The 27,392-nt window shown below is 39.3% G+C and overlaps 1 protein-coding gene across 1 annotated transcript in view; it reads left to right on the top strand.

Annotated features, from left to right (window-relative positions):
• The window catches only part of LOC128993432 (dedicator of cytokinesis protein 1), a 55,767-nt gene extending 29,901 nt beyond the window's left edge, over window positions 1-25,866 (top strand). The window contains exons 18-37 of the mRNA XM_054417325.1: window positions 2,244-2,357; window positions 3,823-3,978; window positions 4,369-4,562; window positions 4,980-5,212; window positions 5,341-5,543; window positions 6,190-6,318; window positions 6,637-6,750; window positions 7,230-7,481; window positions 8,317-8,517; window positions 9,017-9,152; window positions 9,773-9,866; window positions 10,196-10,414; window positions 10,569-10,692; window positions 10,984-11,199; window positions 13,968-14,077; window positions 15,786-15,878; window positions 21,257-21,470; window positions 22,182-22,317; window positions 23,749-23,909; window positions 24,992-25,866. Coding sequence (XP_054273300.1) covers window positions 2,244-2,357; window positions 3,823-3,978; window positions 4,369-4,562; window positions 4,980-5,212; window positions 5,341-5,543; window positions 6,190-6,318; window positions 6,637-6,750; window positions 7,230-7,481; window positions 8,317-8,517; window positions 9,017-9,152; window positions 9,773-9,866; window positions 10,196-10,414; window positions 10,569-10,692; window positions 10,984-11,199; window positions 13,968-14,077; window positions 15,786-15,878; window positions 21,257-21,470; window positions 22,182-22,317; window positions 23,749-23,909; window positions 24,992-25,087 — 3,195 coding nt within the window. The 3' untranslated portion in view covers window positions 25,088-25,866. The remainder of the gene's footprint in view (window positions 1-2,243; window positions 2,358-3,822; window positions 3,979-4,368; window positions 4,563-4,979; window positions 5,213-5,340; window positions 5,544-6,189; window positions 6,319-6,636; window positions 6,751-7,229; window positions 7,482-8,316; window positions 8,518-9,016; window positions 9,153-9,772; window positions 9,867-10,195; window positions 10,415-10,568; window positions 10,693-10,983; window positions 11,200-13,967; window positions 14,078-15,785; window positions 15,879-21,256; window positions 21,471-22,181; window positions 22,318-23,748; window positions 23,910-24,991) is intronic.
• The last annotated feature ends 1,526 nt before the right edge of the window (window positions 25,867-27,392 follow it).

Raw genomic sequence — 27,392 nt, 5'->3', positions numbered from 1 at the left:
AAATTACAAAATGTCAAATAAATTACTACCAAAAGCTAGATAATTACTAATAAATCTGAAACCCAAGGTTGAGTATTGTAAATATTTGCCTCTGAGGTTTAAGTTTAAAGAATATTCAATTCTATTCAACGAAAAAAACTTTCCAAAAGCCAGATAGGTTCAAAAAATTTGCTTTAAGCTGTGCGGCATTGCTTGTGCATAATAACACCCATGCTATGTCCGAGATGGATCAAAAAGTGTTAAATGTTAAAATAATAAAATTTCAGAATTTTAATTCTAAATATTTAGTTTTAAAAGAGTAGTTCTAAGTAATGCGTTTCCTTATAAAAATACAATTTAAAATAAAATGTGTAATCTCGCAGAAAATATCGTGAAAATAAAAGCGTCTTGAGTACTTTTTTGTAAAGGAAAAAGTACCTCATTGTCATGTGTAGACGTACATTTGGTATAACAGACTCACAGCTTGCATTGCATGGGTAAAATAAGTTACTATCGTCCCTCAATAGATCATGGTGTTTATTGTTTCAAAATTTGGTTTTTGGTTGATCATGTCTCATTATCACAGAAAGTATTTTTGTTCGGGTTGGGAGTCTTGGTTGGTTATGTCAGCATTTTCTAAAAACAGGTTGTGTAATGCTTATTTGGCATTTTGGTCTCAAATTTGGTCTCACATTTTTGTATTTCCATCTTTGTAGTAGCCTATATATTTTGTAAATAATTTAGTTTGATCGTAAAACATGCATTTCCTAAGACTGGGATCAGTTGGTCGTTTATTCCACATCGTTATGTCAGTAAGAACATTTTTTAAATTATTAATATGCTAATTTAAAACTTATTTTTGTTTAAAAGGTTATGCTCTGCAAAATTCAATAGGTGGATAAGCCATTTCTATAAGATGTGGTCCACTTATATGGTTTTTATTAATTTTACCACTACCATGTAAATGGGATAAAAGTTATTTATGAACTTAACAATAATTGTTAAATTTAAACATGATTTACCTATATTTTGAAATAGTTTGCTAATTTTTTCATACTATTTGTACCAAAACTTTCTGTGTTTATTTAAATGAGTATTGAAGTGGGTTTAGGAGTAAAATAATATTGTCAACCCATATTTACATATTTGACAGTGAAACAATAAAGACCATGCCCTATGATTTTAGCAGGTTTAGATCCCAGCTGATGAAAAGATGGATTCAGAGACACTCACACTTACTCATAACAGAATTATCTTTGGCCTGATTTTCTAATCCTTGAATTACCTACGGTAGTTCAATTCTGTTGAACATACTAACAGTAGAATCTTGAATCTGGAATCTGGTCCAAACTAACCGAAAACTCAGAATGTAATAGGAAAAAAAACCATTGTCAAAATAACCTTTGTAAAGTAATTAAATTAATAGTAAAATAGTCAAATTTATTCAAGCCTTTAAGTTGGACTTAAAACCACTAGATTTTCTTTTTTGAAACCATCATCACAGATAACCTTAAAAACAAATGACAAAAGTAAAAATATCTGGGTAACTAATTGGTTATTGTGCTAGCCTTCAAATCTAAAGATGGCTGGTTCTATTCCAAGGGAGGTCGTTTCCAGACCCAGATGCCTTTTGTCATTTGGCTATGGATTAATGATCTAACAAAAAGGTCGACATTTAGATAGGGTTTTGACCGGTCAAAATGTAAAAAGTGTCATTGTGGTAGAAAATGCACAAAATAAAATAGATCATAAACTGCAACCTTCCTGTGAAGAGTTGACTAACAGTGTAGAAACCAGTGGGCTATAACAATCAGAAATCACTTTCAACTGCAGTTAGGTATTTTCCAAATAAAATCACGGACAGCAAAAGTTGTGGTCTCAACCCTTCAAAAATAGCATGATATCTCAATTACTCAATCGTCTTAAGGGAGAGTCAGATGAAAACTAAAGATTTGACCAAACATCAGATAATCGAGACCTTACTGTATAAAAATCGGGTACTTTGGTATTATACCACACCTAAATTGGGTTAGTTAAGTTAGGTTATAATAAGATAAACCTAATGGTAACCAATTTAGGTGTCGTCGGTATAATACCAAAGAACCAAAGAAAATAGTGTCAGAAATATAGCTTTTGAGTAAGTGAAGTGTAGAGTCTATCAGCAGTCGTAAACGATGGTAGTAGCGTGAGTGGAGTGGAAGTGGAGTAGATTGGAGTGAGTGAGTGGAGTAGAGTATCAAGTAATGAGTGCACACTGTTGTAAGGCCCGAAGCAGTATAGAGTACCGCAACAAGTCCAAGTCGGTGGCCAAGTTGGCCAAGATGTTGGGAGCGTCGTCGATCGACAAGATCACTAATCTCAACGATCTTGCGGAAGAGGTAAGAAGAGAGTTCGATAATGTAACACATTAATGCTCTAGCTCTACTGTGTTTCTGTAAGTTTCGGTTAGTAAAGGTTTTAGCGTAAAAGCGCTGTATATGTGTGTAGGTAATAGCAGGTACCTACAGTAGGGACCACGAGAGTCTGCAGTTGGTGGCAGCCAATCACTAGACAAGGTAGTGCGACGTTGCCATATCGCCCGTTGTCCACACTAATTAAAATACTAAACAATATTTTCAAACCAGCTGGTATTATTAGATTTGGCAACAACGTGAGGTCCTCAGTGCCTACTTCGAAGTCACGTGGTAAATAGGCTCCTCTCTCAACTGCAGACTCTCGTGGACCGTACTGTAGGTAACTAGATTACTGTAGAGCTCATAGAAGATTCAATTTGTTGTTAATTTGTACATTATTAACTCATAGTGTAAGTTTACTTATAAGACACCTGACAAGAATGACAAACCAAAATAATATCCAAAACAAACCAATATCCAAATTATTAATTTTTATATGTCTATGATTGGACCACTTAAGTAATTTCATTGGGAAGAATTTTTTTCAGTTTTCTGTTATGTTCTAAACAAAACTAAAGTAACATAAAAATTGCATATTTTGTTTACCTTCAATCTATAATAAGTATTATGGTTGATAATTTAACAACGCAGTACAGTAAGGTATTCGGTTGGTTCGATACTTGGAGTTCGGATGAGTGGAGTTCTAATGTATTCGAGAAAGGGATTTGTAGAAATAGAAAAAGAAGAAAGGGTTGGATAATGGATTTTGGGAAAAGGTTTGAGTTTGTCAGAACTTTTCAGCTCCCAGCTAAACCAGAGCTGGACAAGACCAATGCACAAAATAATCACCGAAGATTATGGATCAGGCTGAACGTTGAAGATCAATCACTTCCTGAACAGCCTTCTACACCAATCATTTATTTTTTTTTTACTTTTCTTTGTCAACAATAAACCTAGCCAAATTGGCTGACAAAACTACAGCTGTTTTTTTCTGCGAAAGTAGAGCATATCTTTTGGTCAGAATGTCTCGTTGATTATTTATTCCATATGTTAAGGATGGTAAATTATTGTGCTGTACTTCAAGTCTAATTATAGTATGAAATGTATTGCAAGTCTGTAAAATGTTAAATGTTACGTTTTGTTTGTGTTACTTTTATAATGTTCTGATGAATCATCAGAAGCATCGTGAGGAAGTTTTAATCAGCTAGTCATTTTGAGCTGAAGGTGTGCAATATTTCTGTAGCGCCAAACTGTTTTAGTTGATTTTTAAACCACAATTTTTTCTGACAGTAACAACCATTGATTAAGGTTTTAATCAGTGATTGCATGTCTAGAAGGTGAGTTATTCTATCTTGAAACCTAGAATGTTTATTTGTAACTGACAGAACCTAATTTTTTACAAACGATCTGCCACTATCTGTAAAACTTACAAGTGTGTGTGTTTCTGTAGGTGGAGCTATGTGTTAAGATCCTGAGTGATATAATGGACCTGTTGTTCAATGCTCCGCCAGGCTCTACGATACGAGATATCAACGAGGTTATGTTGACTGTGTTGAGGACGGTCATACAGTCTACGATAGCTATGGAGCGTGACAAGCCTCTATGTGTAAGTAGACAAACGCTAACTTAATCAGTATGCTGATGTTCTTGGTAAGCATTTACGACTTGGTAAATCAAACTTTGGTAAGCATTTACGAAGTTGTAAATTTAAAAAAATATTGCTGTTGTTCTTGGTAAGCATTTACGACTTTGTTAGTCAACCAATCAATTTGCTGATGTACCTGGTAAGCATTTACGAGTTTACGATTTTTTAAATAAAATAATCTGGGTCCAATTCTATCAGCAATTTAAGATAAACAATCAGTAGTTTATTTATTTTCTTAACTATCCTAAACAATTTAAAATGTTGTGTTTGTCATGTGAGAGTGAGAGTAAAGGCATAATTGTCACTGAATAATCCACGGGTACAGAGTCATTGAAAGTTTTGTTGTTTCAGGGTAACCTCACTGCGGTGATGATCTCCGTGTTTCGACAAATGACGGCTCATCATTTTGACACCTACATCGGTCATTTTGCCACGTCCACGGATCTGCTGGACTTTCTTATGGAGATCTTGTTGGTTTTCAAAGACCTCGTGTCCCGACCTGTCTATCCTTGTGATTGGACGGAAATGATAATGCTGCAGAACAGGTGAATTACTGCACGGAATGTGAAATAAATTAGCAGTAAAACCATCTAACGCAAAGTAACTTAATGAAATACTGTGTGAGATTTGATGAAAAAGTCATGGGTGGAAAAGTATAGCGGTAAAGAAGTAACAAGTTTCAAATGATTGTCAGTGACAAATACTCATTTTCTTTTGCATTGTGTTTGTGAGTTAACTCTTTTTTTGTCTCATCTTCACATACTAAGACGTTAGGCTCTAGACTTACCTAGAGTTTCATAGCTTCATCACTTTGGTAAATACATTCGGTGATTTGGTGGGATTTGAACCAAGGACCTCCTAAACTGAAGTCCTGCACTCTACCACTAGATCAGCTGATTTCCCATATGCAAGCTTACTGATGATAAAACCCTGTATGTAACATCTGAATCTTATTGTTTCAGTGTCATCCTGAAGTCCCTCCGCCACTTTTCCCACACAATCAGGGATTTCTTCTCCAACAAGTTCGAGCACCAGGCGTGGAACAACTTCTTCCACTGCGCCATCGCCTTTCTCACTCAACCGACGCTCCAGTTGGACAACTTCTCTGCCAACAAGCGATGGCGGATCATCTCCCGGTACAAGGACATGCGACGAGAGACTGGCTTCGAGATACGTAGCATGTGGTTCAACCTAGGTATTTCTACTTGAGTGATGGCTTTTTTGTCATTTATTATTTTTCTTGCATATACAAATATTCTTTGACGTTTTACAAAACTTTTAGGATTACAGTTGTCTCAAAATATAAATAAAATATTTTTGCAGGACAACACAAGATCCAGTTTGTTCCGAACCTAGTCGGGTCGTTCCTAGAAATGACCTTGATACCGGAGACAGAGCTGAGGAGAGCTACGATACCCATCTTCTTTGACATGATGCAGTGTGAGTTCTACTCCCCTCGCGACGCCTTCACTAAGCCTTCCGATACGAAGAGAGATGCGGCCAACATCCGGGCAAACTTCTCTGAGGTATATTAGTACAGTCTAATTTGTCTCTAAAAATCCTGCTACAGGGTGTCATTGAAGTGCCTGATCTTACCAGGGCTTCCGATATTCACTAAAAAGTCTCTGGTTGTAATTTAAAGATTGTAACTTAAAAGGAAAGCCAAGTAGCTACCTACATCCAGTAGTTTACGCATCCAGCTGGTTAGGAACTATTTTGAAGAGGAAGAGTTCAGTTAGCTTACCTGAGAAATCAGTTTGGAAATTATTTTACAAAAATTCAAGTTTTAATTAGTAAAAAACAATTTGATTTAGTCTATCATGTAGAACTGTACCTTGTAAGTATAAATGTTGTTTATCACACTCAAGTCCTTCCTGTATTGTATAAGTTTAAATGCAAAATAATTCACTTTTAAGCTCAGTTAAAAATAAACAACAAAGCACAAAAATACAATTATTTTACCCAATAGTCACTACAGTTCATTGTGAGGACTGCATAATTAGAATAGACTGTAAAGACAAAAGACTCGTATCAAAACACAAATGAAACAGCTGTGCAGTATAGGTTGGCTGTTAACTCATTTATCTCATGGCCAGATTACCAATTGTATCTAGTTACCAAGTCTTGCATTATCAAGATTGTTGATGAAACTGATGTGTTTTTGTTTGTCAGTTTGAGAACGAGATGATCGCCAAGCTTGACAACCTAGTGGAGGCTGGCCGAGGCGACGAACATTACAAGGATCTCTTCTACGAGATCATGATGAACCTCTGCGAGAACCATTCTACCATGAGGGAGCAGGTAAAGCCTAATACAAGTAGAAGAGGTAGTAAAGCCAAATACTCTTTCTAGTTTCACTCGCCAAGTTTATCTGCCATAAAGATTTTTGTTTGTTATTATTGCCATCAGTAAGAATTTTACTCAAGACTTTTAAAACAGACCACTTACAATTTTGCAGGGAAAGAAAAATTTCACCCTATCTCCTGAACCAAAGAAGTACAATGTTGTCCATCCCTAGAATAAATAAAAAATGGAATTAAAATAATATTTTGTACTGTCATTCAGCTATCTATTCAATAGTTGGGTGTTTGAGTAGTTTTTCACTTTATTTACTTGCAGGGAGTTAGGTTTGTGAAGACAGTGACTCGACTGATGGAGAGACTACTGGAGTACCGATGTATCATCTTGGACGACAACAAGGAGAACCGCATGAGCTGCACTGTCAACTTGCTGGTCAGTATAATCATAGACCAATCATACTACTGTAGTAAATAGGTAATCTTGATGGATCAGCTGATTAAAACTTAAATTTTAGTCCCATCCGGTGCCGCTCGGGTGGTGTTTTTGTTTACAATTTGTTTCTTGATATTTCAGTTATTTAAAACTTGTTTATCCAAATAAAACAATCTAATCATAAAATTAACCCTAAAATATTAGAATTGAAATTTCGTTGACACTAGCGCCCAGTGTCTCGAGCATGAAAGTGTCACTAGACATGAAAAACATGCTTTAAAACTTACAATGGGATCAGAAGTCTACTTCTGTCAATGGTAGAAATTTATTCATTCCCATGTTTGTGAAACTATCTGACACACCACACCATTTACAAACTGTATCCAGCAAAAACTTGCATTAATTACTAGGGTTTTCAGTTCATAAGATAAAAATAAAACCAAGGCGTTTGAAGTGTTAATGATCCCATTCTCTCATAGGATTTCTACAGTGAGATCAACCGCAAGGAGATGTACATTAGGTACGTAAACAAACTGTGCGACCTACACCTGGACTGCGACAACTTCACAGAAGCAGCGTTCACGCTGAAACTGCACAGCAAGCTGCTCAACTGGTCGGACAACTTGTTGCCGCCGCTGCTGCGGAGTCACAAGTACCCGCTGTGTCAGACGCATCGCCAACTCAAGGAGGCGCTGTATCTGGACATCATCAACTACTTCGACAAGGGCAAGGTGATTACATTCTGATCCGGCAATGTCACAGATCTTCCTGGATAGGCTTTTACGGTCACTTATTGTAGAATCGTGGTCTTTTTGTGATGATTAATTTATTTGCAAAATATGACCTACAAATTACATTCATTCACAAAAATTCACAAATTACCACTACATTATTTAAAGCGTTACTTTAGAAAATGTATTTGCTGTTTTGTTAGTATTTCCAACACATACATTAAGTGAGTCAGGACTGAGCCTACACTCAGGCTTCCAGCCCATGTAAGCTTATTTCATAAGTGTATCGAACATAACTTTCTGTGAAACCTATAATTAATTGAACACTTTGTCATTTATTTTTAGGTTTGTATGAATATTTTATACTATAGCAAGACTTTTTGTTTCACTTGAACTGTAAGTGTAAGTTATGTTAATGTTTTCCTGTTTCACTTGGAAATAAAATTTATTTTGATTTGATTTGCTAAATCTTTAACTGGGAACCTTCCGTTTTATGAAAAACACTATGTGTTTCAAGCTGAAATCTTTTAATCATCCACTAATCAAATTTCACTTAGGGTTAGGTTAGATAATAACAAAGACATAACCTAAAACTTCAACTTGAATGGTTATGTAGGCACAATGTAGATTGAATGAGTTTTAACTCTGCAAGAGTCCAAACGCCTCTTTTCCTTGGGCTTGAAAAATTCCTTGCTTAATATTCCTTAGGTAGTATTATCTATAATATTTATGTCATAATTTTGTATTGTTATATACCAATTATTTATTGGTAGACCTATAAATTTACTTTCGATTCTGCCAACCGAACGGCCACTAATTTCCCTACGCGTGCTAGATGTGGGAGTGTGCCCTCAGCGTGTGTAAGGAGTTGGTGCGTCAGTACGAGGAGGAGATCTACGACTACCATCAGCTGAGTGAGCTGCTACGCAAGATGGCGACGTACTACGACAGCATCATGAAACAGATGAGGCCCAACCCTGAGTATTTCCGGGTCGCTTACTATGGCCGAGGTTTCCCCGCTTTTCTCCGCAACAAGGTAAACCATACAACTGGTTTGGATTGTTTTTTTAAACTGGCCGGTATGAGGAAAGCTTAAATTTCATTAGTGTTTGCGTTATTTTACTACCAGTGAGTAAATTAGCACTGTGTGAACCAAAGAGTAGCAGATAAATTAGCGATGATTGCAAATACTCGCTAATGACTTTGAACATATTAAATATTGCTGGCGCTGATCAGGGTTGTTAATAAGTTCCTTGATCCTAACATGAGGTGGGAAGGATTCTCAGAATAAATAAAAATCACACGTTGAAAAGTTGAAAATCTAAGAAAAACAATGTTATTCTTAGTTGTGATTCACCTATACATTAATTTGGTGTCCTAATTTTGCATACATTTAGGGATACTTTTAGGAACTTTCTGTTAAGCACAGATTTTTTTACCATGTAACAATTTATTAGGGTAGAAAACAATCAAACTAGTCTCATTTTATATTTTATTTATTAAACAACCAATTTATCAATTGGATTGTTTTGCAGGTGTTTATTTACCGAGGCAAGGAGTTTGAGCGCCTGAGTGACTTCAGCAGTCGTACTCTCAACCAATTGCCCAACGCTGAGAGAATGACAACCCTCACACCTCCTAGTGAAGACATCATGGAGTCTCTTCACCAGTGTGAGCTATACAAAACCTCAATAAAAATTATTGGATCAAGTGTTGAACCCTGGAGTACACCAAAAATATTTAGACCCCTGAAGTTGTAGAATCCTGGAATACATCACATGTATGTTGAATTTTGGGGTATCTCACAAATAATATGTTGAACCCTAGGGAACTCCACAAACCTAACACCAGTCAGATGAAATAATGTGTTTGGTGAGTTGGTGGCTCAGTCGCTAGGGTCACAGACTTCGGGCTCAGGCAGCGATGTCGTGGGTTCGGATCCTGGTCACTGCCGCTACTTTTTATCAGTACAGTTCACCCTTGTACTGTACCGGCCTAACCCTTGCTTTGCTGGGTACGTTCCACGCATAGGTCCATAACCTATATGGAATGGCAAATGCAAGGTTAAAGGAGGCCGCTAACGTCTTTTTTTTAATCAAACACTTCACCCATACAAAGTGATGGACAATTGCTGCTACTGTCACTGCAATGTTTTAAAGACAATTTAGTTAATCTTATTGCTTACTCTAGTTGCACAATGGTTAATGGCGACAATAACGTTGGCTACAATGATGATAGTGACAACATTAATGATAATAGCTGTAATAATAATGATGATTATTTTGTTGCAGTTGTCCAAATCAACCATGTGGAGCCTGTTATGGATGATCGCAAGAAGCGTCTATCAGGGAAGCCAATCAGCGATCAGATTCTAAGATACCACCAGTGAGTCTTCAACATATGTTGTATAATCTCTGTTTTAGTGCAGTGTTTTTCATACTTTGAGAATTCAAAATTATTAAGTTTAGGGCTAATGATAGTGACAAAAGAAATAAGCTTATACTGATTTTACCATAGAGAAACCTTTTATTTCTCTGCAAAATTTTGACTAGCCGCCATATTGTAGATTACCCCTTGGTCTGTCTTATGCAACAAAATACAAGTGAATAGTCACAATATGATTTGAGAACACGCACAGCACAAAAAAGGATACAATTTTATGACCTTTTAATTGTCTGTTTCACATAGTTATGCCTGTTTTGTTTGTGTGTCAGGGTGAACGACGTGCAGAAGTTTCGTTTCTCTCGGCCATTCCACCGTGAAGAGGAGGGTGTGGAGGACAACGAGTTTGCGACATTGTGGATAGAACGGACAGTGCTAGTGACATCTTACCCACTCCCTGGTATACTGCGGTGGTTCCCCGTCACTGCGGCCGACACCTTCGAGATCTCACCTCTGCGCAACGCCATCGAGACTATGGAGGCGACTAATAAGTAAGCCGCTCGTCATAACTAACAATATTCATTGTCATTGGCCACAAGAGCTGTTTGATATAATATACATACCAGAATTTCTATCACAGCTCTGACATTTGCAGTAATATAGCTTTATCTTGATAGACACGTTATTTGATTTTTTTAATTACAGAGAATTGAGACAGCTGATCATTGCTCATCGCCATGACCCCACCCTCCCCCTCAACCCCCTAAGTCTGAAGCTCAACGGAATTGTCGATGCAGCTGTCATGGGCGGCATCAACAATTATGAGAAGGTGTGTGAAAACATTTTACACCATCAATAATACAGTTTATGTTCAAGGTTTGACTGAGGAATTTTGAATTTTTCCTTTGAATCAAAATCTTAAGTAAAGAGTTTCATGTGAAATAAAAAAATTTCTCTCACTAGCATGATTGTGTGGTATTTATTTTGGCGTCAAATTACCTTACTAGCTTATGATAGACACAGAGATTTTTCACATCTCAAAATGATAAATCCATTGTTTGGTTGGTTAACAAAATGTTATGTATTTCCATTCTGTAATGTTATGTGTGGCATTTCACAGGCGTTTTTCACTGAGAGTTACAGTGAGCGGCATCCAGAAGACGCAGCTCTAATACACAGACTACAGGACCTGATAGCACTACAGATACCTCTACTGGAGGTGGGGATACGGCTACATGGAGAGAGAGCACCTCCGTCTCTACTGCCTCTACAACAGAGACTAGAGACATGCTTCAGTGACATGAGAGGCCATGTGGAGGCCAAGTATGGCAAGAAGGTGAGTACTGGTTATATACACAGACTACAGGACCTGATAGCACTACAGATACCTCTACTGGAGGTGGGGATACGGCTACATGGAGAGAGAGCACCTCCGTCTCTACTGCCTCTACAACAGAGACTAGAGACATGCTTCAGTGACATGAGAGGCCATGTAGAGGCCAAGTATGGCAAGAAGGTGAGTACTGGTTATATACACAGACTACAGGACCTGATAGCTCTACAGATACCTCTACTGGAGGTGGGGATACGGCTACATGGAGAGAGAGCACCTCCGTCTCTACTGCCTCTACAACAGAGACTAGAGACATGCTTCAGTGACATGAGAGGCCATGTGGAGGCCAAGTATGGCAAGAAGGTGAGTACTGGTTATATACACAGACTACAGGACCTGATAGCACTACAGATACCTCTACTGGAGGTGGGGATACGGCTACATGGAGAGAGAGCACCTCCGTCTCTACTGCCTCTACAACAGAGACTAGAGACATGCTTCAGTGACATGAGAGGCCATGTAGAGGCCAAGTATGGCAAGAAGGTGAGTACTGGTTATATACACAGACTACAGGACCTGATAGCTCTACAGATACCTCTACTGGAGGTGGGGATACGGCTACATGGAGAGAGAGCACCTCCGTCTCTACTGCCTCTACAACAGAGACTAGAGACATGCTTCAGTGACATGAGAGGCCATGTAGAGGCCAAGTATGGCAAGAAGGTGAGTACTGGTTATATACACAGACTACAGGACCTGATAGCTCTACAGATACCTCTACTGGAGGTGGGGATACGGCTACATGGAGAGAGAGCACCTCCGTCTCTACTGCCTCTACAACAGAGACTAGAGACATGCTTCAGTGACATGAGAGGCCATGTGGAGGCCAAGTATGGCAAGAAGGTGAGTACTGGTTATATACACAGACTACAGGACCTGATAGCACTACAGATACCTCTACTGGAGGTGGGGATACGGCTACATGGAGAGAGAGCACCTCCGTCTCTACTGCCTCTACAACAGAGACTAGAGACATGCTTCAGTGACATGAGAGGCCATGTAGAGGCCAAGTATGGCAAGAAGGTGAGTACTGGTTATATACACAGACTACAGGACCTGATAGCTCTACAGATACCTCTACTGGAGGTGGGGATACGGCTACATGGAGAGAGAGCACCTCCGTCTCTACTGCCTCTACAACAGAGACTAGAGACATGCTTCAGTGACATGAGAGGCCATGTGGAGGCCAAGTATGGCAAGAAGGTGAGTACTGGTTATATACACAGACTACAGGACCTGATAGCACTACAGATACCTCTACTGGAGGTGGGGATACGGCTACATGGAGAGAGAGCACCTCCGTCTCTACTGCCTCTACAACAGAGACTAGAGACATGCTTCAGTGACATGAGAGGCCATGTAGAGGCCAAGTATGGCAAGAAGGTGAGTACTGGTTATATACACAGACTACAGGACCTGATAGCTCTACAGATACCTCTACTGGAGGTGGGGATACGGCTACATGGAGAGAGAGCACCTCCGTCTCTACTGCCTCTACAACAGAGACTAGAGACATGCTTCAGTGACATGAGAGGCCATGTAGAGGCCAAGTATGGCAAGAAGGTGAGTACTGGTTATATACACAGACTACAGGACCTGATAGCTCTACAGATACCTCTACTGGAGGTGGGGATACGGCTACATGGAGAGAGAGCACCTCCGTCTCTACTGCCTCTACAACAGAGACTAGAGACATGCTTCAGTGACATGAGAGGCCATGTGGAGGCCAAGTATGGCAAGAAGGTGAGTACTGGTTATATACACAGACTACAGGACCTGATAGCACTACAGATACCTCTACTGGAGGTGGGGATACGGCTACATGGAGAGAGAGCACCTCCGTCTCTACTGCCTCTACAACAGAGACTAGAGACATGCTTCAGTGACATGAGAGGCCATGTAGAGGCCAAGTATGGCAAGAAGGTGAGTACTGGTTATATACACAGACTACAGGACCTGATAGCTCTACAGATACCTCTACTGGAGGTGGGGATACGGCTACATGGAGAGAGAGCACCTCCGTCTCTACTGCCTCTACAACAGAGACTAGAGACATGCTTCAGTGACATGAGAGGCCATGTGGAGGCCAAGTATGGCAAGAAGGTGAGTACTGGTTATATACACAGACTACAGGACCTGATACCTCTACTGGAGGTGGGGATACGGCTACATGGAGATAGAGCACCTCCGTCTCTACTGCCTCTACAACAGAGGCTAGAGACATGCTTTAGTGACATGAGAGGCCATGTGGAGGCCAAGTATGGCAAGAAGGTGAGTACTGGTTATATACACAGACTACAGGACCTGATAGCTCTACAGATACCTCTACTGGAGGTGGGGATACGGCTACATGGAGAGAGAGCACCTCCGTCTCTACTGCCTCTACAACAGAGACTAGAGACATGCTTTAGTGACATGAGAGGCCATGTGGAGGCCAAGTATGGCAAGAAGGTGAGTACTGGTCATTGGGGGTCTGCAGGTCACCAATATCTGGTGCGGCTGGTGGGGTTTAGTTGATCCGAGGAATTGGTTCAGGCTGGAATTTTTTTGTTGTCATTCCCAGCCGACCTATTATTTTTGTGGTTACAGAAAGTGCATGATAATATGAACCCTTTCATGTCTATTGATATTTAAAAACTAAACAGAATGACAATTTATTTTTAATTGGCTTGGATAGTGATTTTCTTCATCTTTTATTGTTGTGTTGCCAGACCTGTGACCTGAAGATTGAGCCGGTTACGCTGAGGAGACAAGTCAGCACAGCTACAACCATCGGAGCTGAGTCCAACAGGCTCTCAGGCACCAGCTTCGGCTCTTCAGAGTGAGTAGGCTAAATCACTATTCGTCCATAAATATATGGTGCTATGTGTACTACGAGTACTGGATAAAATTCAGTGTGTGAACCAGCGACTGTAAGTCTAAAATTTTATTAGAGGCTTTGAAAAGACGATAAACTATAAATAACTGAAAAACAAAACCTATAACCTAAATAATGAAACCTTTATACTATCAACATTTTAAAACTATTTTGTTTTTTTAAACCTTGTTCCTTAATGTAATTATCAAATGTTGTTTTCGGTGCTGATGATATTTTATATATTGAATACATATTGAATCTATTCAATCTAATAGTTAAAAGGTAAGTTGTATTTGTTGTTGTTGTCACTAGCATTTTGTTGCTTTTGGTCTAATTAGCTTCAGAGATAGTAGGGTTTTGATTTATTGGTGTATATTTATATATGTTATAAAATATTGGTATTGATTTAGTTTTGTTATAGTTGTAAAGACAATTTTTGTTTTTACTCGTTATGAAGTAGTAAAGTATTTTCAGTGTTGTTTAATCAATTCACAAGTACCTATATATATTTTTTTTCGTAATTTTTGATAAATATCAGAAAATTGTATAGGTTTGGCTTATTTTAAAAATAAATTAGATTTGCTTTTATTTTAGTTTATATTTATCTAATTAGCTAGAGTAGATACTCCTAAAATTTGTGTGACAATGTAAAGATGTAACTTAATCCAAAAACACCTTTATTCAAGTACTTATATTCAATACCCCTTGCCATAAACTGGGATGTAGAATAAATATTATCAAGAATAGGCACAAACATTTTACAATGTACAGTAGAGTCCTGTTAGTCTGAAATGGTTGGGACCGGGCCCATTTCGGATTACCAAATATTTAGGATTAACAGTGTTTTGTTTTTTTATTTTTTGAAAATTTTGAAAAAAATATTTAATTTTTTTAATTATTTAATTTTTTTTTTGTCTTAAGACGCAGGCACAAGCCCATGATTATTTTTCACATTACTTAAGGTTAGACCTAGTGGCTGCAGCATTATCACTTAATAAAATCCATTTGTGATTTGGCGGGATTGGAACCCGGGACGAAAATGAAAAATGTTAATAACAAAAATGGTGAAATATTTACTAAAATACTCTAAAAAAGTCTATCTCGCCCAGCCGCTACAGAATACTTTGACGAGATACAGCTAACTCTGTTAAAAGTCTAATAAAAAAAATTTCAAAAAATTTTCAAAAATTTTTTTTATATTTTTTTGTTTCCGATTAAGCGGACTTTCGGATTACCGAAGTTCGGATTATCGGGACTCCACTGTATCTTTGAAGTAGGTACAGCCGGGCTTTACATAAAAGTTGTCTAAACTATGGTGTACACTCTCTCCAGACAAAAAAGCTTTATCCAAATAGAGATACAACATTTTTGTATCTGTATTTAAATAAAACATTTAGTACACTCTCTCATTACTCAAAGAGAAGAAGATCCATTACCGGGGAAGATCGCAGCATTGAACATTGGACAATCAAGATTCTCTTGTGATTTGAATTTTCCAGAGCATAAACCTTAATTCCCGAAAATATTATAAATTTTACTTCAATTTTATTACCGTCTAAGAAGCTAGTTTAGCAATTAGTCGAGTAACTTCGTAAGCTGAATGTTATGTGTTTGCACAATATTGCACCGTGGCGCACTGTTTGTTTTGCTTAGTGCATGTTTGTGCCACCAGGGGCAGTAGCTCTCGCGTGTCAAGTCTGACCAAGGCCCAGGTGGTTGGGCTGAAAAGCTTCGTTCCGTTCTCGTCCACGAGCACGTTGACCAGGTAAGAACGAGTCACAGAGAAGGGCAGAGGAATCGTTATGAAAGTGTTTACTAAATTGTGACGATGAATACTGAACCAAGAAGCGAAACCGCCGTATTAAAAGAGGCGACGCTACGAAGATTGCCACCAGCGGTAGTTCATGAAGATTTATGTAGGAAGCGCTAGCGTCGCCAGCCAAGTCTTCGTGAACTACCGCTAGCGGCAATCTTCGTAGCGTCGCCTCTTTTAATACGACGGTTTTGCTTCTTATAAGGTTCAGTATTCATTGATTGTGCTTAATAATTTAGGCCATTCAGGAGACTCTTGATTATCTACGATATTGAGTGGCTGAAAGATGATGGATAATACAAACATAACCTAAAATGCTTGAGACACAACTTACATTGACTTAAATGCAGTCAAGCTTTAATACAGGTGTTAGGTGATAATAAAATGTTTTAAATGTAGTTTAGATACCGTTAAACATTGTTTCATATACAACAATTCAAACAGTTTTTTTTTATATTATTATTATACATAAGATAGCTCTTTAGCATCTGGGCTGAGGGGTGAGGACTCCTGCGAGAAATATTTAGGATTAAAGTTCTTCCAGTGGATTGATATTTGGGAGACTTCCAAATATCAAGTAACCGGTTTCTTGTTCCAGAGCTCGTGGAAATAGCCTTTCTCTGTTAACAATTTGTAAACTTAACGCTTTGAAACGTATTTTGAGCTGTCTAAAAGTCGGAATTATCCTATAAGAGACGTTTACAACATACTTATTTGTAGGGATGGACGGGATTGAATTTATACTTCGGGACGGGACGGGACGGGATTTTTATTTCCTTCCCGATTTTCGGGACGAGACGGGACGGGATTTTTTTCTGTGCATAAAAAGAAAGTCTTGAGTATTGCAGTTACCAAAAAAAGGATACAAAATCAATCTTTACCGTTTGTGGCACTGATCTATAAAAACCAAAAAATTGGTAACAATTTTTCAGGTACCTATAGAAACTTGTGACTCACGGTCACGGTGCGATCGTCAAAATGACGGCGGTAACGGGGTGATCGTCGGTATGACTCCGCGGTCAAGTCGTGATCGTTGGTATGACTCCGCGGTCACGGGGTGATCGTCGGTATGACTCTGCGGTCACAGGGTGATCGTCGGTATGACTCGCGGTCACGGCGCCTTTCGTCGGTATGACTCCGCGATCACGGCGTGATTGTCAGTATGCCTCCGCGGTCACGGGGTGATCGTCGGTATGACTCCCCGGTCACGGCGCGATCGTCGGTATGACTCTGCGGTCACTGCGTGATCGTCGGTATGACTCCGCGGTCACTGCGTGATCGTCGGTATGACTCCGCGGTCACTGCGTGATCGTCGGTATGACTCAGCGGTCACGGGGTGATCGTCGGTATGACTCGCGGTCACGGCGCGATCGTCGGTATGACTCCCCGGTCACGGCGCGATCGTCGGTATGACTCACGGTCACGGCGCGATCGTCGGTATGACTCCGCGGTCACGGGGTGATCGTCGGTATGACTCACGGTCACGGCTCGATCTTCGGTATGACTCGCGTTCACGGCGCGATCGTCGGTATGACTCCCCGGTCACGGCGCGATCGACAGTATGACCCTGCGATCACTGCGTGATCGTCGGTATGACTTAGCGGTCACTGCGTGATCGTCGGTATGACTCCGCGGTCACGGGGTGATCGTCGGTATGACTCACGGTCACGGGGTGATCGTCGGTATGACTCACGGTCACGGCTCGATCGTTGGTATGACTCCGCGATCACGGGGTGATCTTCGGTATGACTCGCGTTCACGGCGCGATCGTCGGTATGACTCTCCGGTCACGGCGCGATCGTCGGTATGACCCTGCGATCACTGCGTGATCGTCGGTATGACTTCGCGGTCACTGCGTGATCGTCGGTATGACTCCGCGGTCACGGGGTGATCGTCGGTATGACTCGCGGTCACGGCTCGATCGTTGGTATGACTCCGCGGTCACGGGGTGATCTTCGGTATGACTCGCGTTCACGGCGCGATCGTCGGTATGACTCCCCGGTCACGGCGCGATCGTCGGTATGACCCTGCGATCACTGCGTGATCGTCGGTATGACTTAGCGGTCACTGCGTGATCGTCGGTATGACTCCGCGGTCACGGGGTGATCGTCGGTATGACTCCGCGGTCACGGGGTGATCGTCGGTATGACTCACGGTCACGGGGTGATCGTCGGTATGACTCACGGTCACGGCTCGATCGTTGGTATGACTCCGCGATCACGGGGTGATCTTCGGTATGACTCGCGTTCACGGCGCGATCGTCGGTATGACTCTCCGGTCACGGCGCGATCGTCGGTATGACCCTGCGATCACTGCGTGATCGTCGGTATGACTTCGCGGTCACTGCGTGATCGTCGGTATGACTCCGCGGTCACGGGGTGATCGTCGGTATGACTCACGGTCACGGCGCGATCGTCGGTATGACTCCGCGGTCACGGGGTGATCTTCGGTATGACTCGCGTTCACGGCGCGATCGTCGTTATGACCCTGCGATCACTGCGTGATCGTCGGTATGACTTCGCGGTCACTGCGTGATCGTCGGTATGACTCCGCGGTCACGGGGTGATCGTCGGTATGACTCCGCGGTCACGGGGTGATCTTCGGTATGACTCGCTTTCACGGCGCGATCGTCGGTATGACCCTGCGATCACTGCGTGATCGTCGGTATGACTTCGCGGTCACTGCGTGATCGTCGGTATGACTCCGCGGTCAATGCGTGATCGTCGGTATGACTCCGCGGTCACGGGGTGATCGTCGGTATGACTCGCGGTCACGGCGCGATCGTCGGTATGACTCCCCGGTCACGGCGCGATCGTCGGTATGACTCCGTGGTCACGGCACGATCGTCGTTATGACTCCGCGGTCACGGCGCAATCGTCGGTATGACTCCCCGGTCACGGCGCGATCGTCGGTATGACTCCGTGGTCACGGCACGATCGTCGTTATGACTCCGCGGTCACGGCGCGATCGTCGGTATGACTCCGCGGTCACTGCGTGATCGTCGGTATGACTCAGCGGTCACGGGGTGATCGTCGGTATGACTCGCGGTCACGGCGCGATCGTCGGTATGACTCCGCGGTCAATGCGTGATCGTCGGTATGACTCGCGGTCACGGCGCGATCGTCGGTATGACTCCGCGGTCACGGGGTGATCGTCGGTATGACTCGCGGTCACGGCGCGATCGTCGGTATGACTCCCCGGTCACGGCGCGATCGTCGGTATGACTCCGTGGTCACGGCACGATCGTCGTTATGACTCCGCGGTCACGGCGCAATCGTCGGTATGACTCCCCGGTCACGGCGCGATCGTCGGTATGACTCCGCGGTCAATGCGTGATCGTCGGTATGACTCGCGGTCACGGCGCGATCGTCGGTATGACTCCGCGGTCACGGGGTGATCGTCGGTATGACTCGCGGTCACGGCGCGATCGTCGGTATGACTCCCCGGTCACGGCGCGATCGTCGGTATGACTCCGTGGTCACGGCACGATCGTCGTTATGACTCCGCGGTCACGGCGCAATCGTCGGTATGACTCCCCGGTCACGGCGCGATCGTCGGTATGACTCCGTGGTCACGGCACGATCGTCGTTATGACTCCGCGGTCACGGCGCAATCGTCGTTATGACTCCGCGGTCATGGCGCAATCGTCGAAACGACTTCGTCTCCTTCGTTCGCGGACCTATCGCTCGCAATAGCGGCGTCATCGGCACTCGCGAAGCGGCAAAATCGCCGGCGATCGGACTAAATCCCGTCCCGAAAAATTCCCGAATCAAATGTAATCCCGTCTCGATAATCGGGAATATTTTTTTCCCGAAAAATTCCCGAAATTTCGGGACCCGTCCATCCCTACTTATTTGTCACTAAAATTGTTTTGTAGATTTTTTAACTAATAAAACCAATTGTGCAAAGTCAATTGTAAAATAAAATTGAAAAATAACACAATTTTAATAATAAATGTAGGTCTAAAAATATCTTATCTCAATCAGACATTTTCAGATATTACGATTCAAGTAAAAATTGGATTCCCATGTCAATTGCGAACGGAATCAAAATTTCTTTGCTTAGCTTAATACGTTCTACGCACAGGCCTAAAACCTATGTGGACGGGAAAATGCGAGGTTAAGATGCCACCAATCTCAACAAAAAAATATTGTGGAGATCTTAAAAAATACAAATATAGACATATTTATTTTATGATATACTCAATTCTCACACATTTGACGATTCTTATGTACATTTCTCTGTGACTACTCTGCTTATTAAAGCACTTGCTATGTTATGTCTTACTAACCGTAGAAAATAAATGTTTTGTGTCTGCTTTAGATTGTCATGTCAATTGCTTAAATGGATATGAATTAAGGAGGAAGAGAGTTAAATTTTGAGGTGGAAAGGATGTAACAGAAACATTATTCATTATACCCAAAGAAATTATTTAATAAAAATATTTGTTTGTCAACTTGTATAGAACATTTTCATTTGCAATCCAATCTTGTCACTGTTTCATAAAAATATGTATGTAAATGTTACTTACTTACATAATATATTTGATAATAAAAACTTGACAAAAAATCTGCTTACACAAGGGAACTTTTGGTTAGGATCTTTACCTTCAAAAACACTCAGTTACTTAGTATTACACTTGACTCGCAAGACTAGAACAGATAGGTAAAAAATTTCACTGCAATGACTTTTTTAGATTATAACAAACAAACAAAAATAATAACTTCCAATAAAACTCTGCCTGTGATGCATCTTCAAACAAACCTATTTTAGCATTCAAAGACTAACATAGGGCAAAAGATCCTAGGTTTTTAGAATTTTTAGTGAAGATAGCAGGCTTACCTCAATGGGTAAGAAAAATCCTTCTTAAAGCCGCGTTTACATGAGGCCAATTGGCAGGCATGTTACTTGACTCATGTAACTTGAAATACATTAGAGGCAATTAACCTGCCTGCTCTACTGGCCTTGTGTAAACGCGGCTTTAGTTGAAAATGGTATCAGTGACAGTGAAATATTTGATATTTTGAGTTTCTTGTACTAGTTTTGACTTTTTCCCATTCAAGTAAGCCTGTAACTCTCACTAAAAAATCCTATCTCAGGATTTGTTGGATGCATTTAACAAACTCAGCTGCATTTTTAATAAGGTGAATTGAGTGAATGAAAACCTCGTCTTAACACAGCGGGTAAATGTTGATTTGGTTGTGTAATTTTGTCAAGTAATTCACACATTATTTCCAGGGATCGCCAGACCAGCCTAGAGCTGAAGCCACTGTTCTTCTTGTACTAAGTAATTAACGCTTGAGCACGCTTGTAACACACTGCTTGCACAGGCCGCAGTCGCAGGCGAGTCCGGGGAAGAAGGAGAAGAAGCGTCGCGCGACACGGCGCAGCAGCACCACAAAGTTGAGCGACAGAGAGAGCGTCGGGTCTAGTCAGTGGTACACGTCGCCCGAGGTGGAACCTACGCCTGCGCCTGCCCCAGTCACACCACCTGTTATACCTACACCTCCGTCGTCTACACCTGTGTTTGAACTGACTCAGGAGGTGGGTAGCTGATTACCGAGAAATGGTTTTATAGGTCAAAATGAAACAAAAATCAAATATACAAATTTGTGTCTGCCACGTTAGCTAGAATTTTGCCAATTATATCTCTGATTTTATTAACATGTTCTCTACCGCAATAGTACCATTTTTCATTCTTATGGACCAGTGACACATATATGCGACAGCCGGTTTCTACCCATAGACTGCTGGTCACATTAAAATAGACTGATGTTGCATATTTGCATTGGTGTACCAATGTTATTAAAAACTTATATCCCCGTAATGGTTTATTTGAAAATCCTGAATTCTCTGCAGTGGTCAATAGGGATGTCTGTCGCATATGTGCATCACTTGGCCTGTGGATATGATGATTAGTGAGGTCATATGATAGTTGGCAAAACTGTTTTTTTACTTTGCTGCATCACTGGTCCACGGTCTTCGTGTACTGTTAACCAAGTGACACCAGGTCTAGACAAGTAATATTATTATGTATACCTCAGGTCGTGGCAATGAACGCAGCGTCGAAAATATGTGGCGATTGGTATCAAACGTGTTAAAGATGTTTTTATGAAATTCTGTATACAATTGTGTGTTCTATGGCCTGCCAAGGTAACTTAGCAGCTATCCTTCTGCTCTCTACCTCTAATCTCTTTATTTCATACCTGACACAACTAATGTAACTTTCGCCCCTTAACAACTCGTCTGTTACAGCTGACGCCGACGAGACCGCTGAGGTCGGAGATGGAGAGGGAGAAGCGACTCAGTCTCAGCAGACCAAGTAGTGGACAGTTTGCTTTCAACAACCAGCGACTCACCGCGGTCAACGGCTCAAGCAGAGATTCCGTTGGTAGGTATTGTAGTTACTGCACAGAGGAGTAAGGTACAGGGAAACATTCAATGGTGCACTTAAGTGGTGTCTAGCACTAGTCGCTGGTGTCTAGGACAAAGTCCAACACCACCCCCTCATCATCATGTATATTTCCGACACAACATACCAGAGCTGAAAGCGCACAGCAGTCCCTTAAGCAAGTTTCCTCTTTATCTTACTTATCTGTGGTTACTGTACATTTTGGTTTGTAGACATTCGGCATTTGACCTTTGAACCTTTTTGTAACATTTTAACGTTTTATTGTATTTAAGGCTTAAGTATTAAATTAAGTATTGAATTTTGGTTACTGAAGTAGAGCCTATATGAATCAGCTGTTGCCTATTTCTTTGTTTATTTTCTGCCTTAGTTGATGAGACATAAAATAACACTAGTTAGAGCATGACACTAATATCTTGGAGTTTATTTCTTAAAATTCTGCCAATTACAAATAGAAACAAATGTTAAAAATGTCTTCATCTGGTAATTTGGAATTACTTTTTAAGTCCTTTTAACTATGAAAAAATGGATCCTTATGAAGTCAGGACTTTCACTGTGCTGGATTACTCCCTTCATGGCGTTAGATTAAAAAATATTGTATCTGTTTTAGGGATGGACGAGATTGGATTTTTACTTCGAGACGAGACGAGACAAGATTTTTTATTTCTCATAAAATTTTGAGATGAGATAAAGACGAGATTTCTCTTCTCATACCCAACGGGAAATGCTCATTCGAAATTTTTACCTGATTTTGTAACATTGTTAGATGACTTTAAACACAAAAATAATGATAATAGGCAAGAATATTTACAATCTTTTTTTAAATAACATCAGCATAACATTTTTTTATTAATCACACCTAACTTATTAAAAATGCCTACGATTAGGAAACATGGTGATATCAGTTAGGATAGAGTTCAACTTATCCTAAAATAAAATAAATCATAAAATAAAAGCAATATTAATTTTTATAAAATAGTTACTTGTTTTGACTTTTTTATAGTAATAAAACATTCCTCACACTGCTTACACTTAACAAAACTTCTCAAATGTTATTAAAGTAATATTATTAAAATAATTAAAGTAATATTTACATTGAAAGAATTAAATAAATAAGAACGCCTTCGCAAAGGAAACGCAACTACAACACGCTCCTGTATTGCGGGTATTGCATTAACTTTTTGCAGGCGTTTTTAATTTTTTAATTTCTTTATTCTCGTCTCGATAAAAATCTCGGCCAATAAAAAATCTCGTCTCAAGTAACGAGATTGAAAATTTCCCGAAAATTTCCCGAAATTTCGAGACTTGACCATCCCTAATCTGTTTTTAAAAATGTATATAATTTTAATTTTGGCAACATAATTTGTGGTGCTCAGTACCTAATTTTCACTATCATTAATGTTTTGCTGGCAGGAACGACAGACAGCACCAACAGTGAGGAAGACAATACTCCACCTCCGTTGCCAGTGAAGCTTAGAGAAGCCGACTACTGTAACCTACCTGACGAGTCCCCCTCCCCCTCCGTCACTTCTCCGTCTTCTCCTCACACGCCGCGGACACCCGTACGAGCCAAGGTAATGTTTCCTAGCTATAGTCTAACAAACTTACGGATTAATATTAGGCCATTTAAATTAGTTTTGTTTTCTGACCACCTAAAAAATTTATTTAGATACGATATTGTCTAGAGTAATGTTACTTTTTGAAAAAATGTGACTTCTTTAAAGTTAAAAAATGAAAAAATAAATGGAAAAGAGTAATCTAAATTTATCTTAAAGTAATAATAGGTAGTTTAGAGGTTGATATGGAGACTATCACGTTATCGCCAAGATCGCAACATAAGCTTACAATGATACCATAATCGTGGGAGACAATCGCGGTTTTCGCAGAGACCGCCAGAACACAGGGGATTGTGGGAGAAAATCTTTGGTGTGTGTTTTCAAAAAGAATTTTTTTTCATTGGCTTTCTACAGTCCAGAAAAAAATCGGTCACAAGATGAAGGTTGGAGATCCCTTTTGTGGATCTAAAATTCAAATATTTGTATAACAGTAAATTAGTAATATTATTCACCTAATGACTGTCAGTAAACTACATAATCTTTGAAAATTTAAAGGGTATTGAATCATTTGTTTTGGCTCGGAAACCAGTTCCGAACACAATTAATCAAAATACTCAATCTGCGCACAGATTCCCCATGTCTTGTTTTATTTCTGTAATCTACAGGGTGTTTATAAAAAAACTTTTAAAAACCATTCCTCATGGAGTGGTTTATTTAAACCAAGTCTAATGTTGTGTCACTTGACTGTGTTTCTTTTTTGTGTGGGGCTTCATTGAGGCTGTCAGTAAAGTGAACACCAAAGAAGAACTCAGACAAAGTATCGTTTGCTGAAATATATTGCCTTACTTTAGGTCTTATTCTTATTTCATCCTAACTGGACTTTAATTATTTGCGTGCAATTAATGGAAATAACATTGAAGAAACACCCTGTATTTAGTGTTGGTTTTGTTTTTAAATAATTTATAAAGATCTTTCTGCTTTTCCTGGATGTTAGAGAGCTTAGTAAATGTTGCAAGATTTAGTCTTTTCTTCTTCATTTGTCTATACTTACACAACTATTTGATAAATTCCCTTTGCAAAATATTGTATGATTGTTACAGCCTGTACCCCCAGAGCCCACTGAACGCCAGGCCCCGCCCACCCCTCCGCCTAAACGACCTCACATCAAACCCCCGCTAAGTATGCCACTCGTTTAAACTACACCATGACTGACACACTTAATGCTTAAACATATTTATCTGAGCAGTTTCATTTGCAATTATTCCTATTTGCAATAATGATAACGTAAAAAGGCTGAAATCTTTGTGCCTTTTAAGTTTTATTTTACTAAGCTTTTTAAGCGATAATAGTTTTACATAAACTATTAAGCTGCCGCACAATTTGGACCTAGCATGTAGATTTAAGTATGAATACTAGTGTTATGTTGAATTTTATCATTTTATTTACATTATGTATCTATTTTCTAATTTTATCTCAACAATTCTGTTTATCAGAGCAATTTTAGTCAGAAAATAGTATTTTTTAATGTGTTTGTTGTTATTAGTTTAATTTATTTGTTGTTGTTTTTTCATATAAATATTGTGTTGATTTGTACATTATTAGTTTGTATATTTTACTGTATAGTATCATTAAGTAACACCTATTGATATAGTTTGTAATTTTAGTTATTAAGTTTTATTGTGTTAAGTTGTATTTATTGTATTCTTGTAATATATACATGATAATCTGCAATATTTTCACGCCAAAGTTAAGTAAGGGAATGCTTATTAGGTAGTTTCTGCAGAAAATGGAAAAGATATTATTTTAATTACATTTTTATAAAAAAATAAGCTAGCCTTGAGTATTTTGAACATAAATTTAAAGTACTACTATAGTGTACTAGTCAAATATCAGTTCTGAAATATTTTATATCTATATATTATAACTATGAGATCACATTTTAAAAGGAAGTAAAAAACTAAAATATCAAAATAGTACCAATGTATTGTGATAACTAGTGAAAATTTATTCCCATTGATAGAACATTAAAAAAACTATTTCATTATGTTTCTTACTAAAAAAATTTAATTTATAAACTAGCTTTATAAAATTTATGCTTTATACAATTACAAAGCAATATGTACAATTGTGCTTTTAATATAATATGACTACACTTTGAAAAAGCGACTCCTTCAAATGTCCTTTAGGAAAACAGATATATTTAATCTCCTTTGATTATAGAATATAACTTATTTTCTATAATCAACAGGGGTTTCCAGAAGATAAATAAATACACTTATAAATGTTTAATTTTATCATTTTTAATAAGCTACTTTAAATTAGGAAATGTCAATTAATATTTTGACTACTCGAACCTTCACTTCAGAAATTTAAAAACCCAAGTAGGCAAGCCGTTAGTAGACACCCAAATGAGCAATTATATCAATTAATAGAGTTTTAAGCAGGAATCGCATGTGCTCAACAAACTTTTTCACATTTGCAATTTTTGCGTCATTGATAGACAGACCGAGAGAAATTTAATTTTTTATAGTATTAATGGAAAAGGTCAGAAGACATTAGAAAAGCTTTTTCTTAGCTATGCCTTGTATTAACGGTCTTCTCAGCACAAATTTTTACTGCCATTGAAAAGTATTAATGAGACTTAAGTCTATGTATCTCTTAAAATAGTATTTGGGAATTAAAAAGGACGTCTAATGTTGATAAAGTTGTAGATATGATTCCATAAAACTAGGATACATGGAAACCATTTTTGTACAAGATTACGGTTGGTTAGTATATTTTTCTGACACATTCATGCATGTGTTAGTTTTACAGAAATTCAAAGGTGTCCCATTATTTTTATAAAATTTTATTGAAAAAACCTTTTAAAGTGTTGCTAAAAAAACAATTAAATAACTTTTGTGTCAAGTAAAACAATATTTCAATAAAAAAAATTAAAAATATGCTATTAAGCATTCTAAAGTTTTTTTTTATAGAAATTGTGTGTATAATAGTTTTTGGTGTGGAACTTAGGTCCACCCTGGTGTTAAAAATTGTGATCTACTTTTGTAAAAATATAAATTCTGAACTATTTCTAGCTGTAGTTAATGGACAAACATCAAAATAAACATTGTCTACATCATGGACATTTATACACTTAAAAAATTTAAATAAAATTACCTTGACGTTAGGCCTAATATTGAATATCCTACTACTTTTTGAAGCAAAAACTTTAAAACCATTATAGTAGAAGGGGGTGAATTGTAGATTTTTTGAAGAAAAATCACAAAAATGGCAACCACTTTTGAACCGTGAACAATATAAGTTGTGTCATGTTGTTCATAAGTTTTTGTTTTTGTTGTCATTTTTATCTATGTTCTAGACTGTAATTGTTTTCCACGTTACTTCAGGCTAGAGAGAGGGTTGTGTCATTATCACTTAGATCAAATCCATTGTTGATTCGCGGGATTTGAACCCAGGACCTGGGGAACCGAAGTCCCACGCTCTATCACATAGACCAGC

This window comes from Macrosteles quadrilineatus, unplaced genomic scaffold (assembly GCF_028750875.1).
Source record: "Macrosteles quadrilineatus isolate MER2022 unplaced genomic scaffold, UCM_ALF_1.0 Scaffold_1__1_contigs__length_201487025, whole genome shotgun sequence".
In the NCBI taxonomy this organism is placed as follows: domain Eukaryota; kingdom Metazoa; phylum Arthropoda; class Insecta; order Hemiptera; family Cicadellidae; genus Macrosteles; species Macrosteles quadrilineatus.
This window is presented reverse-complemented; position numbering and strand designations above follow the sequence as displayed.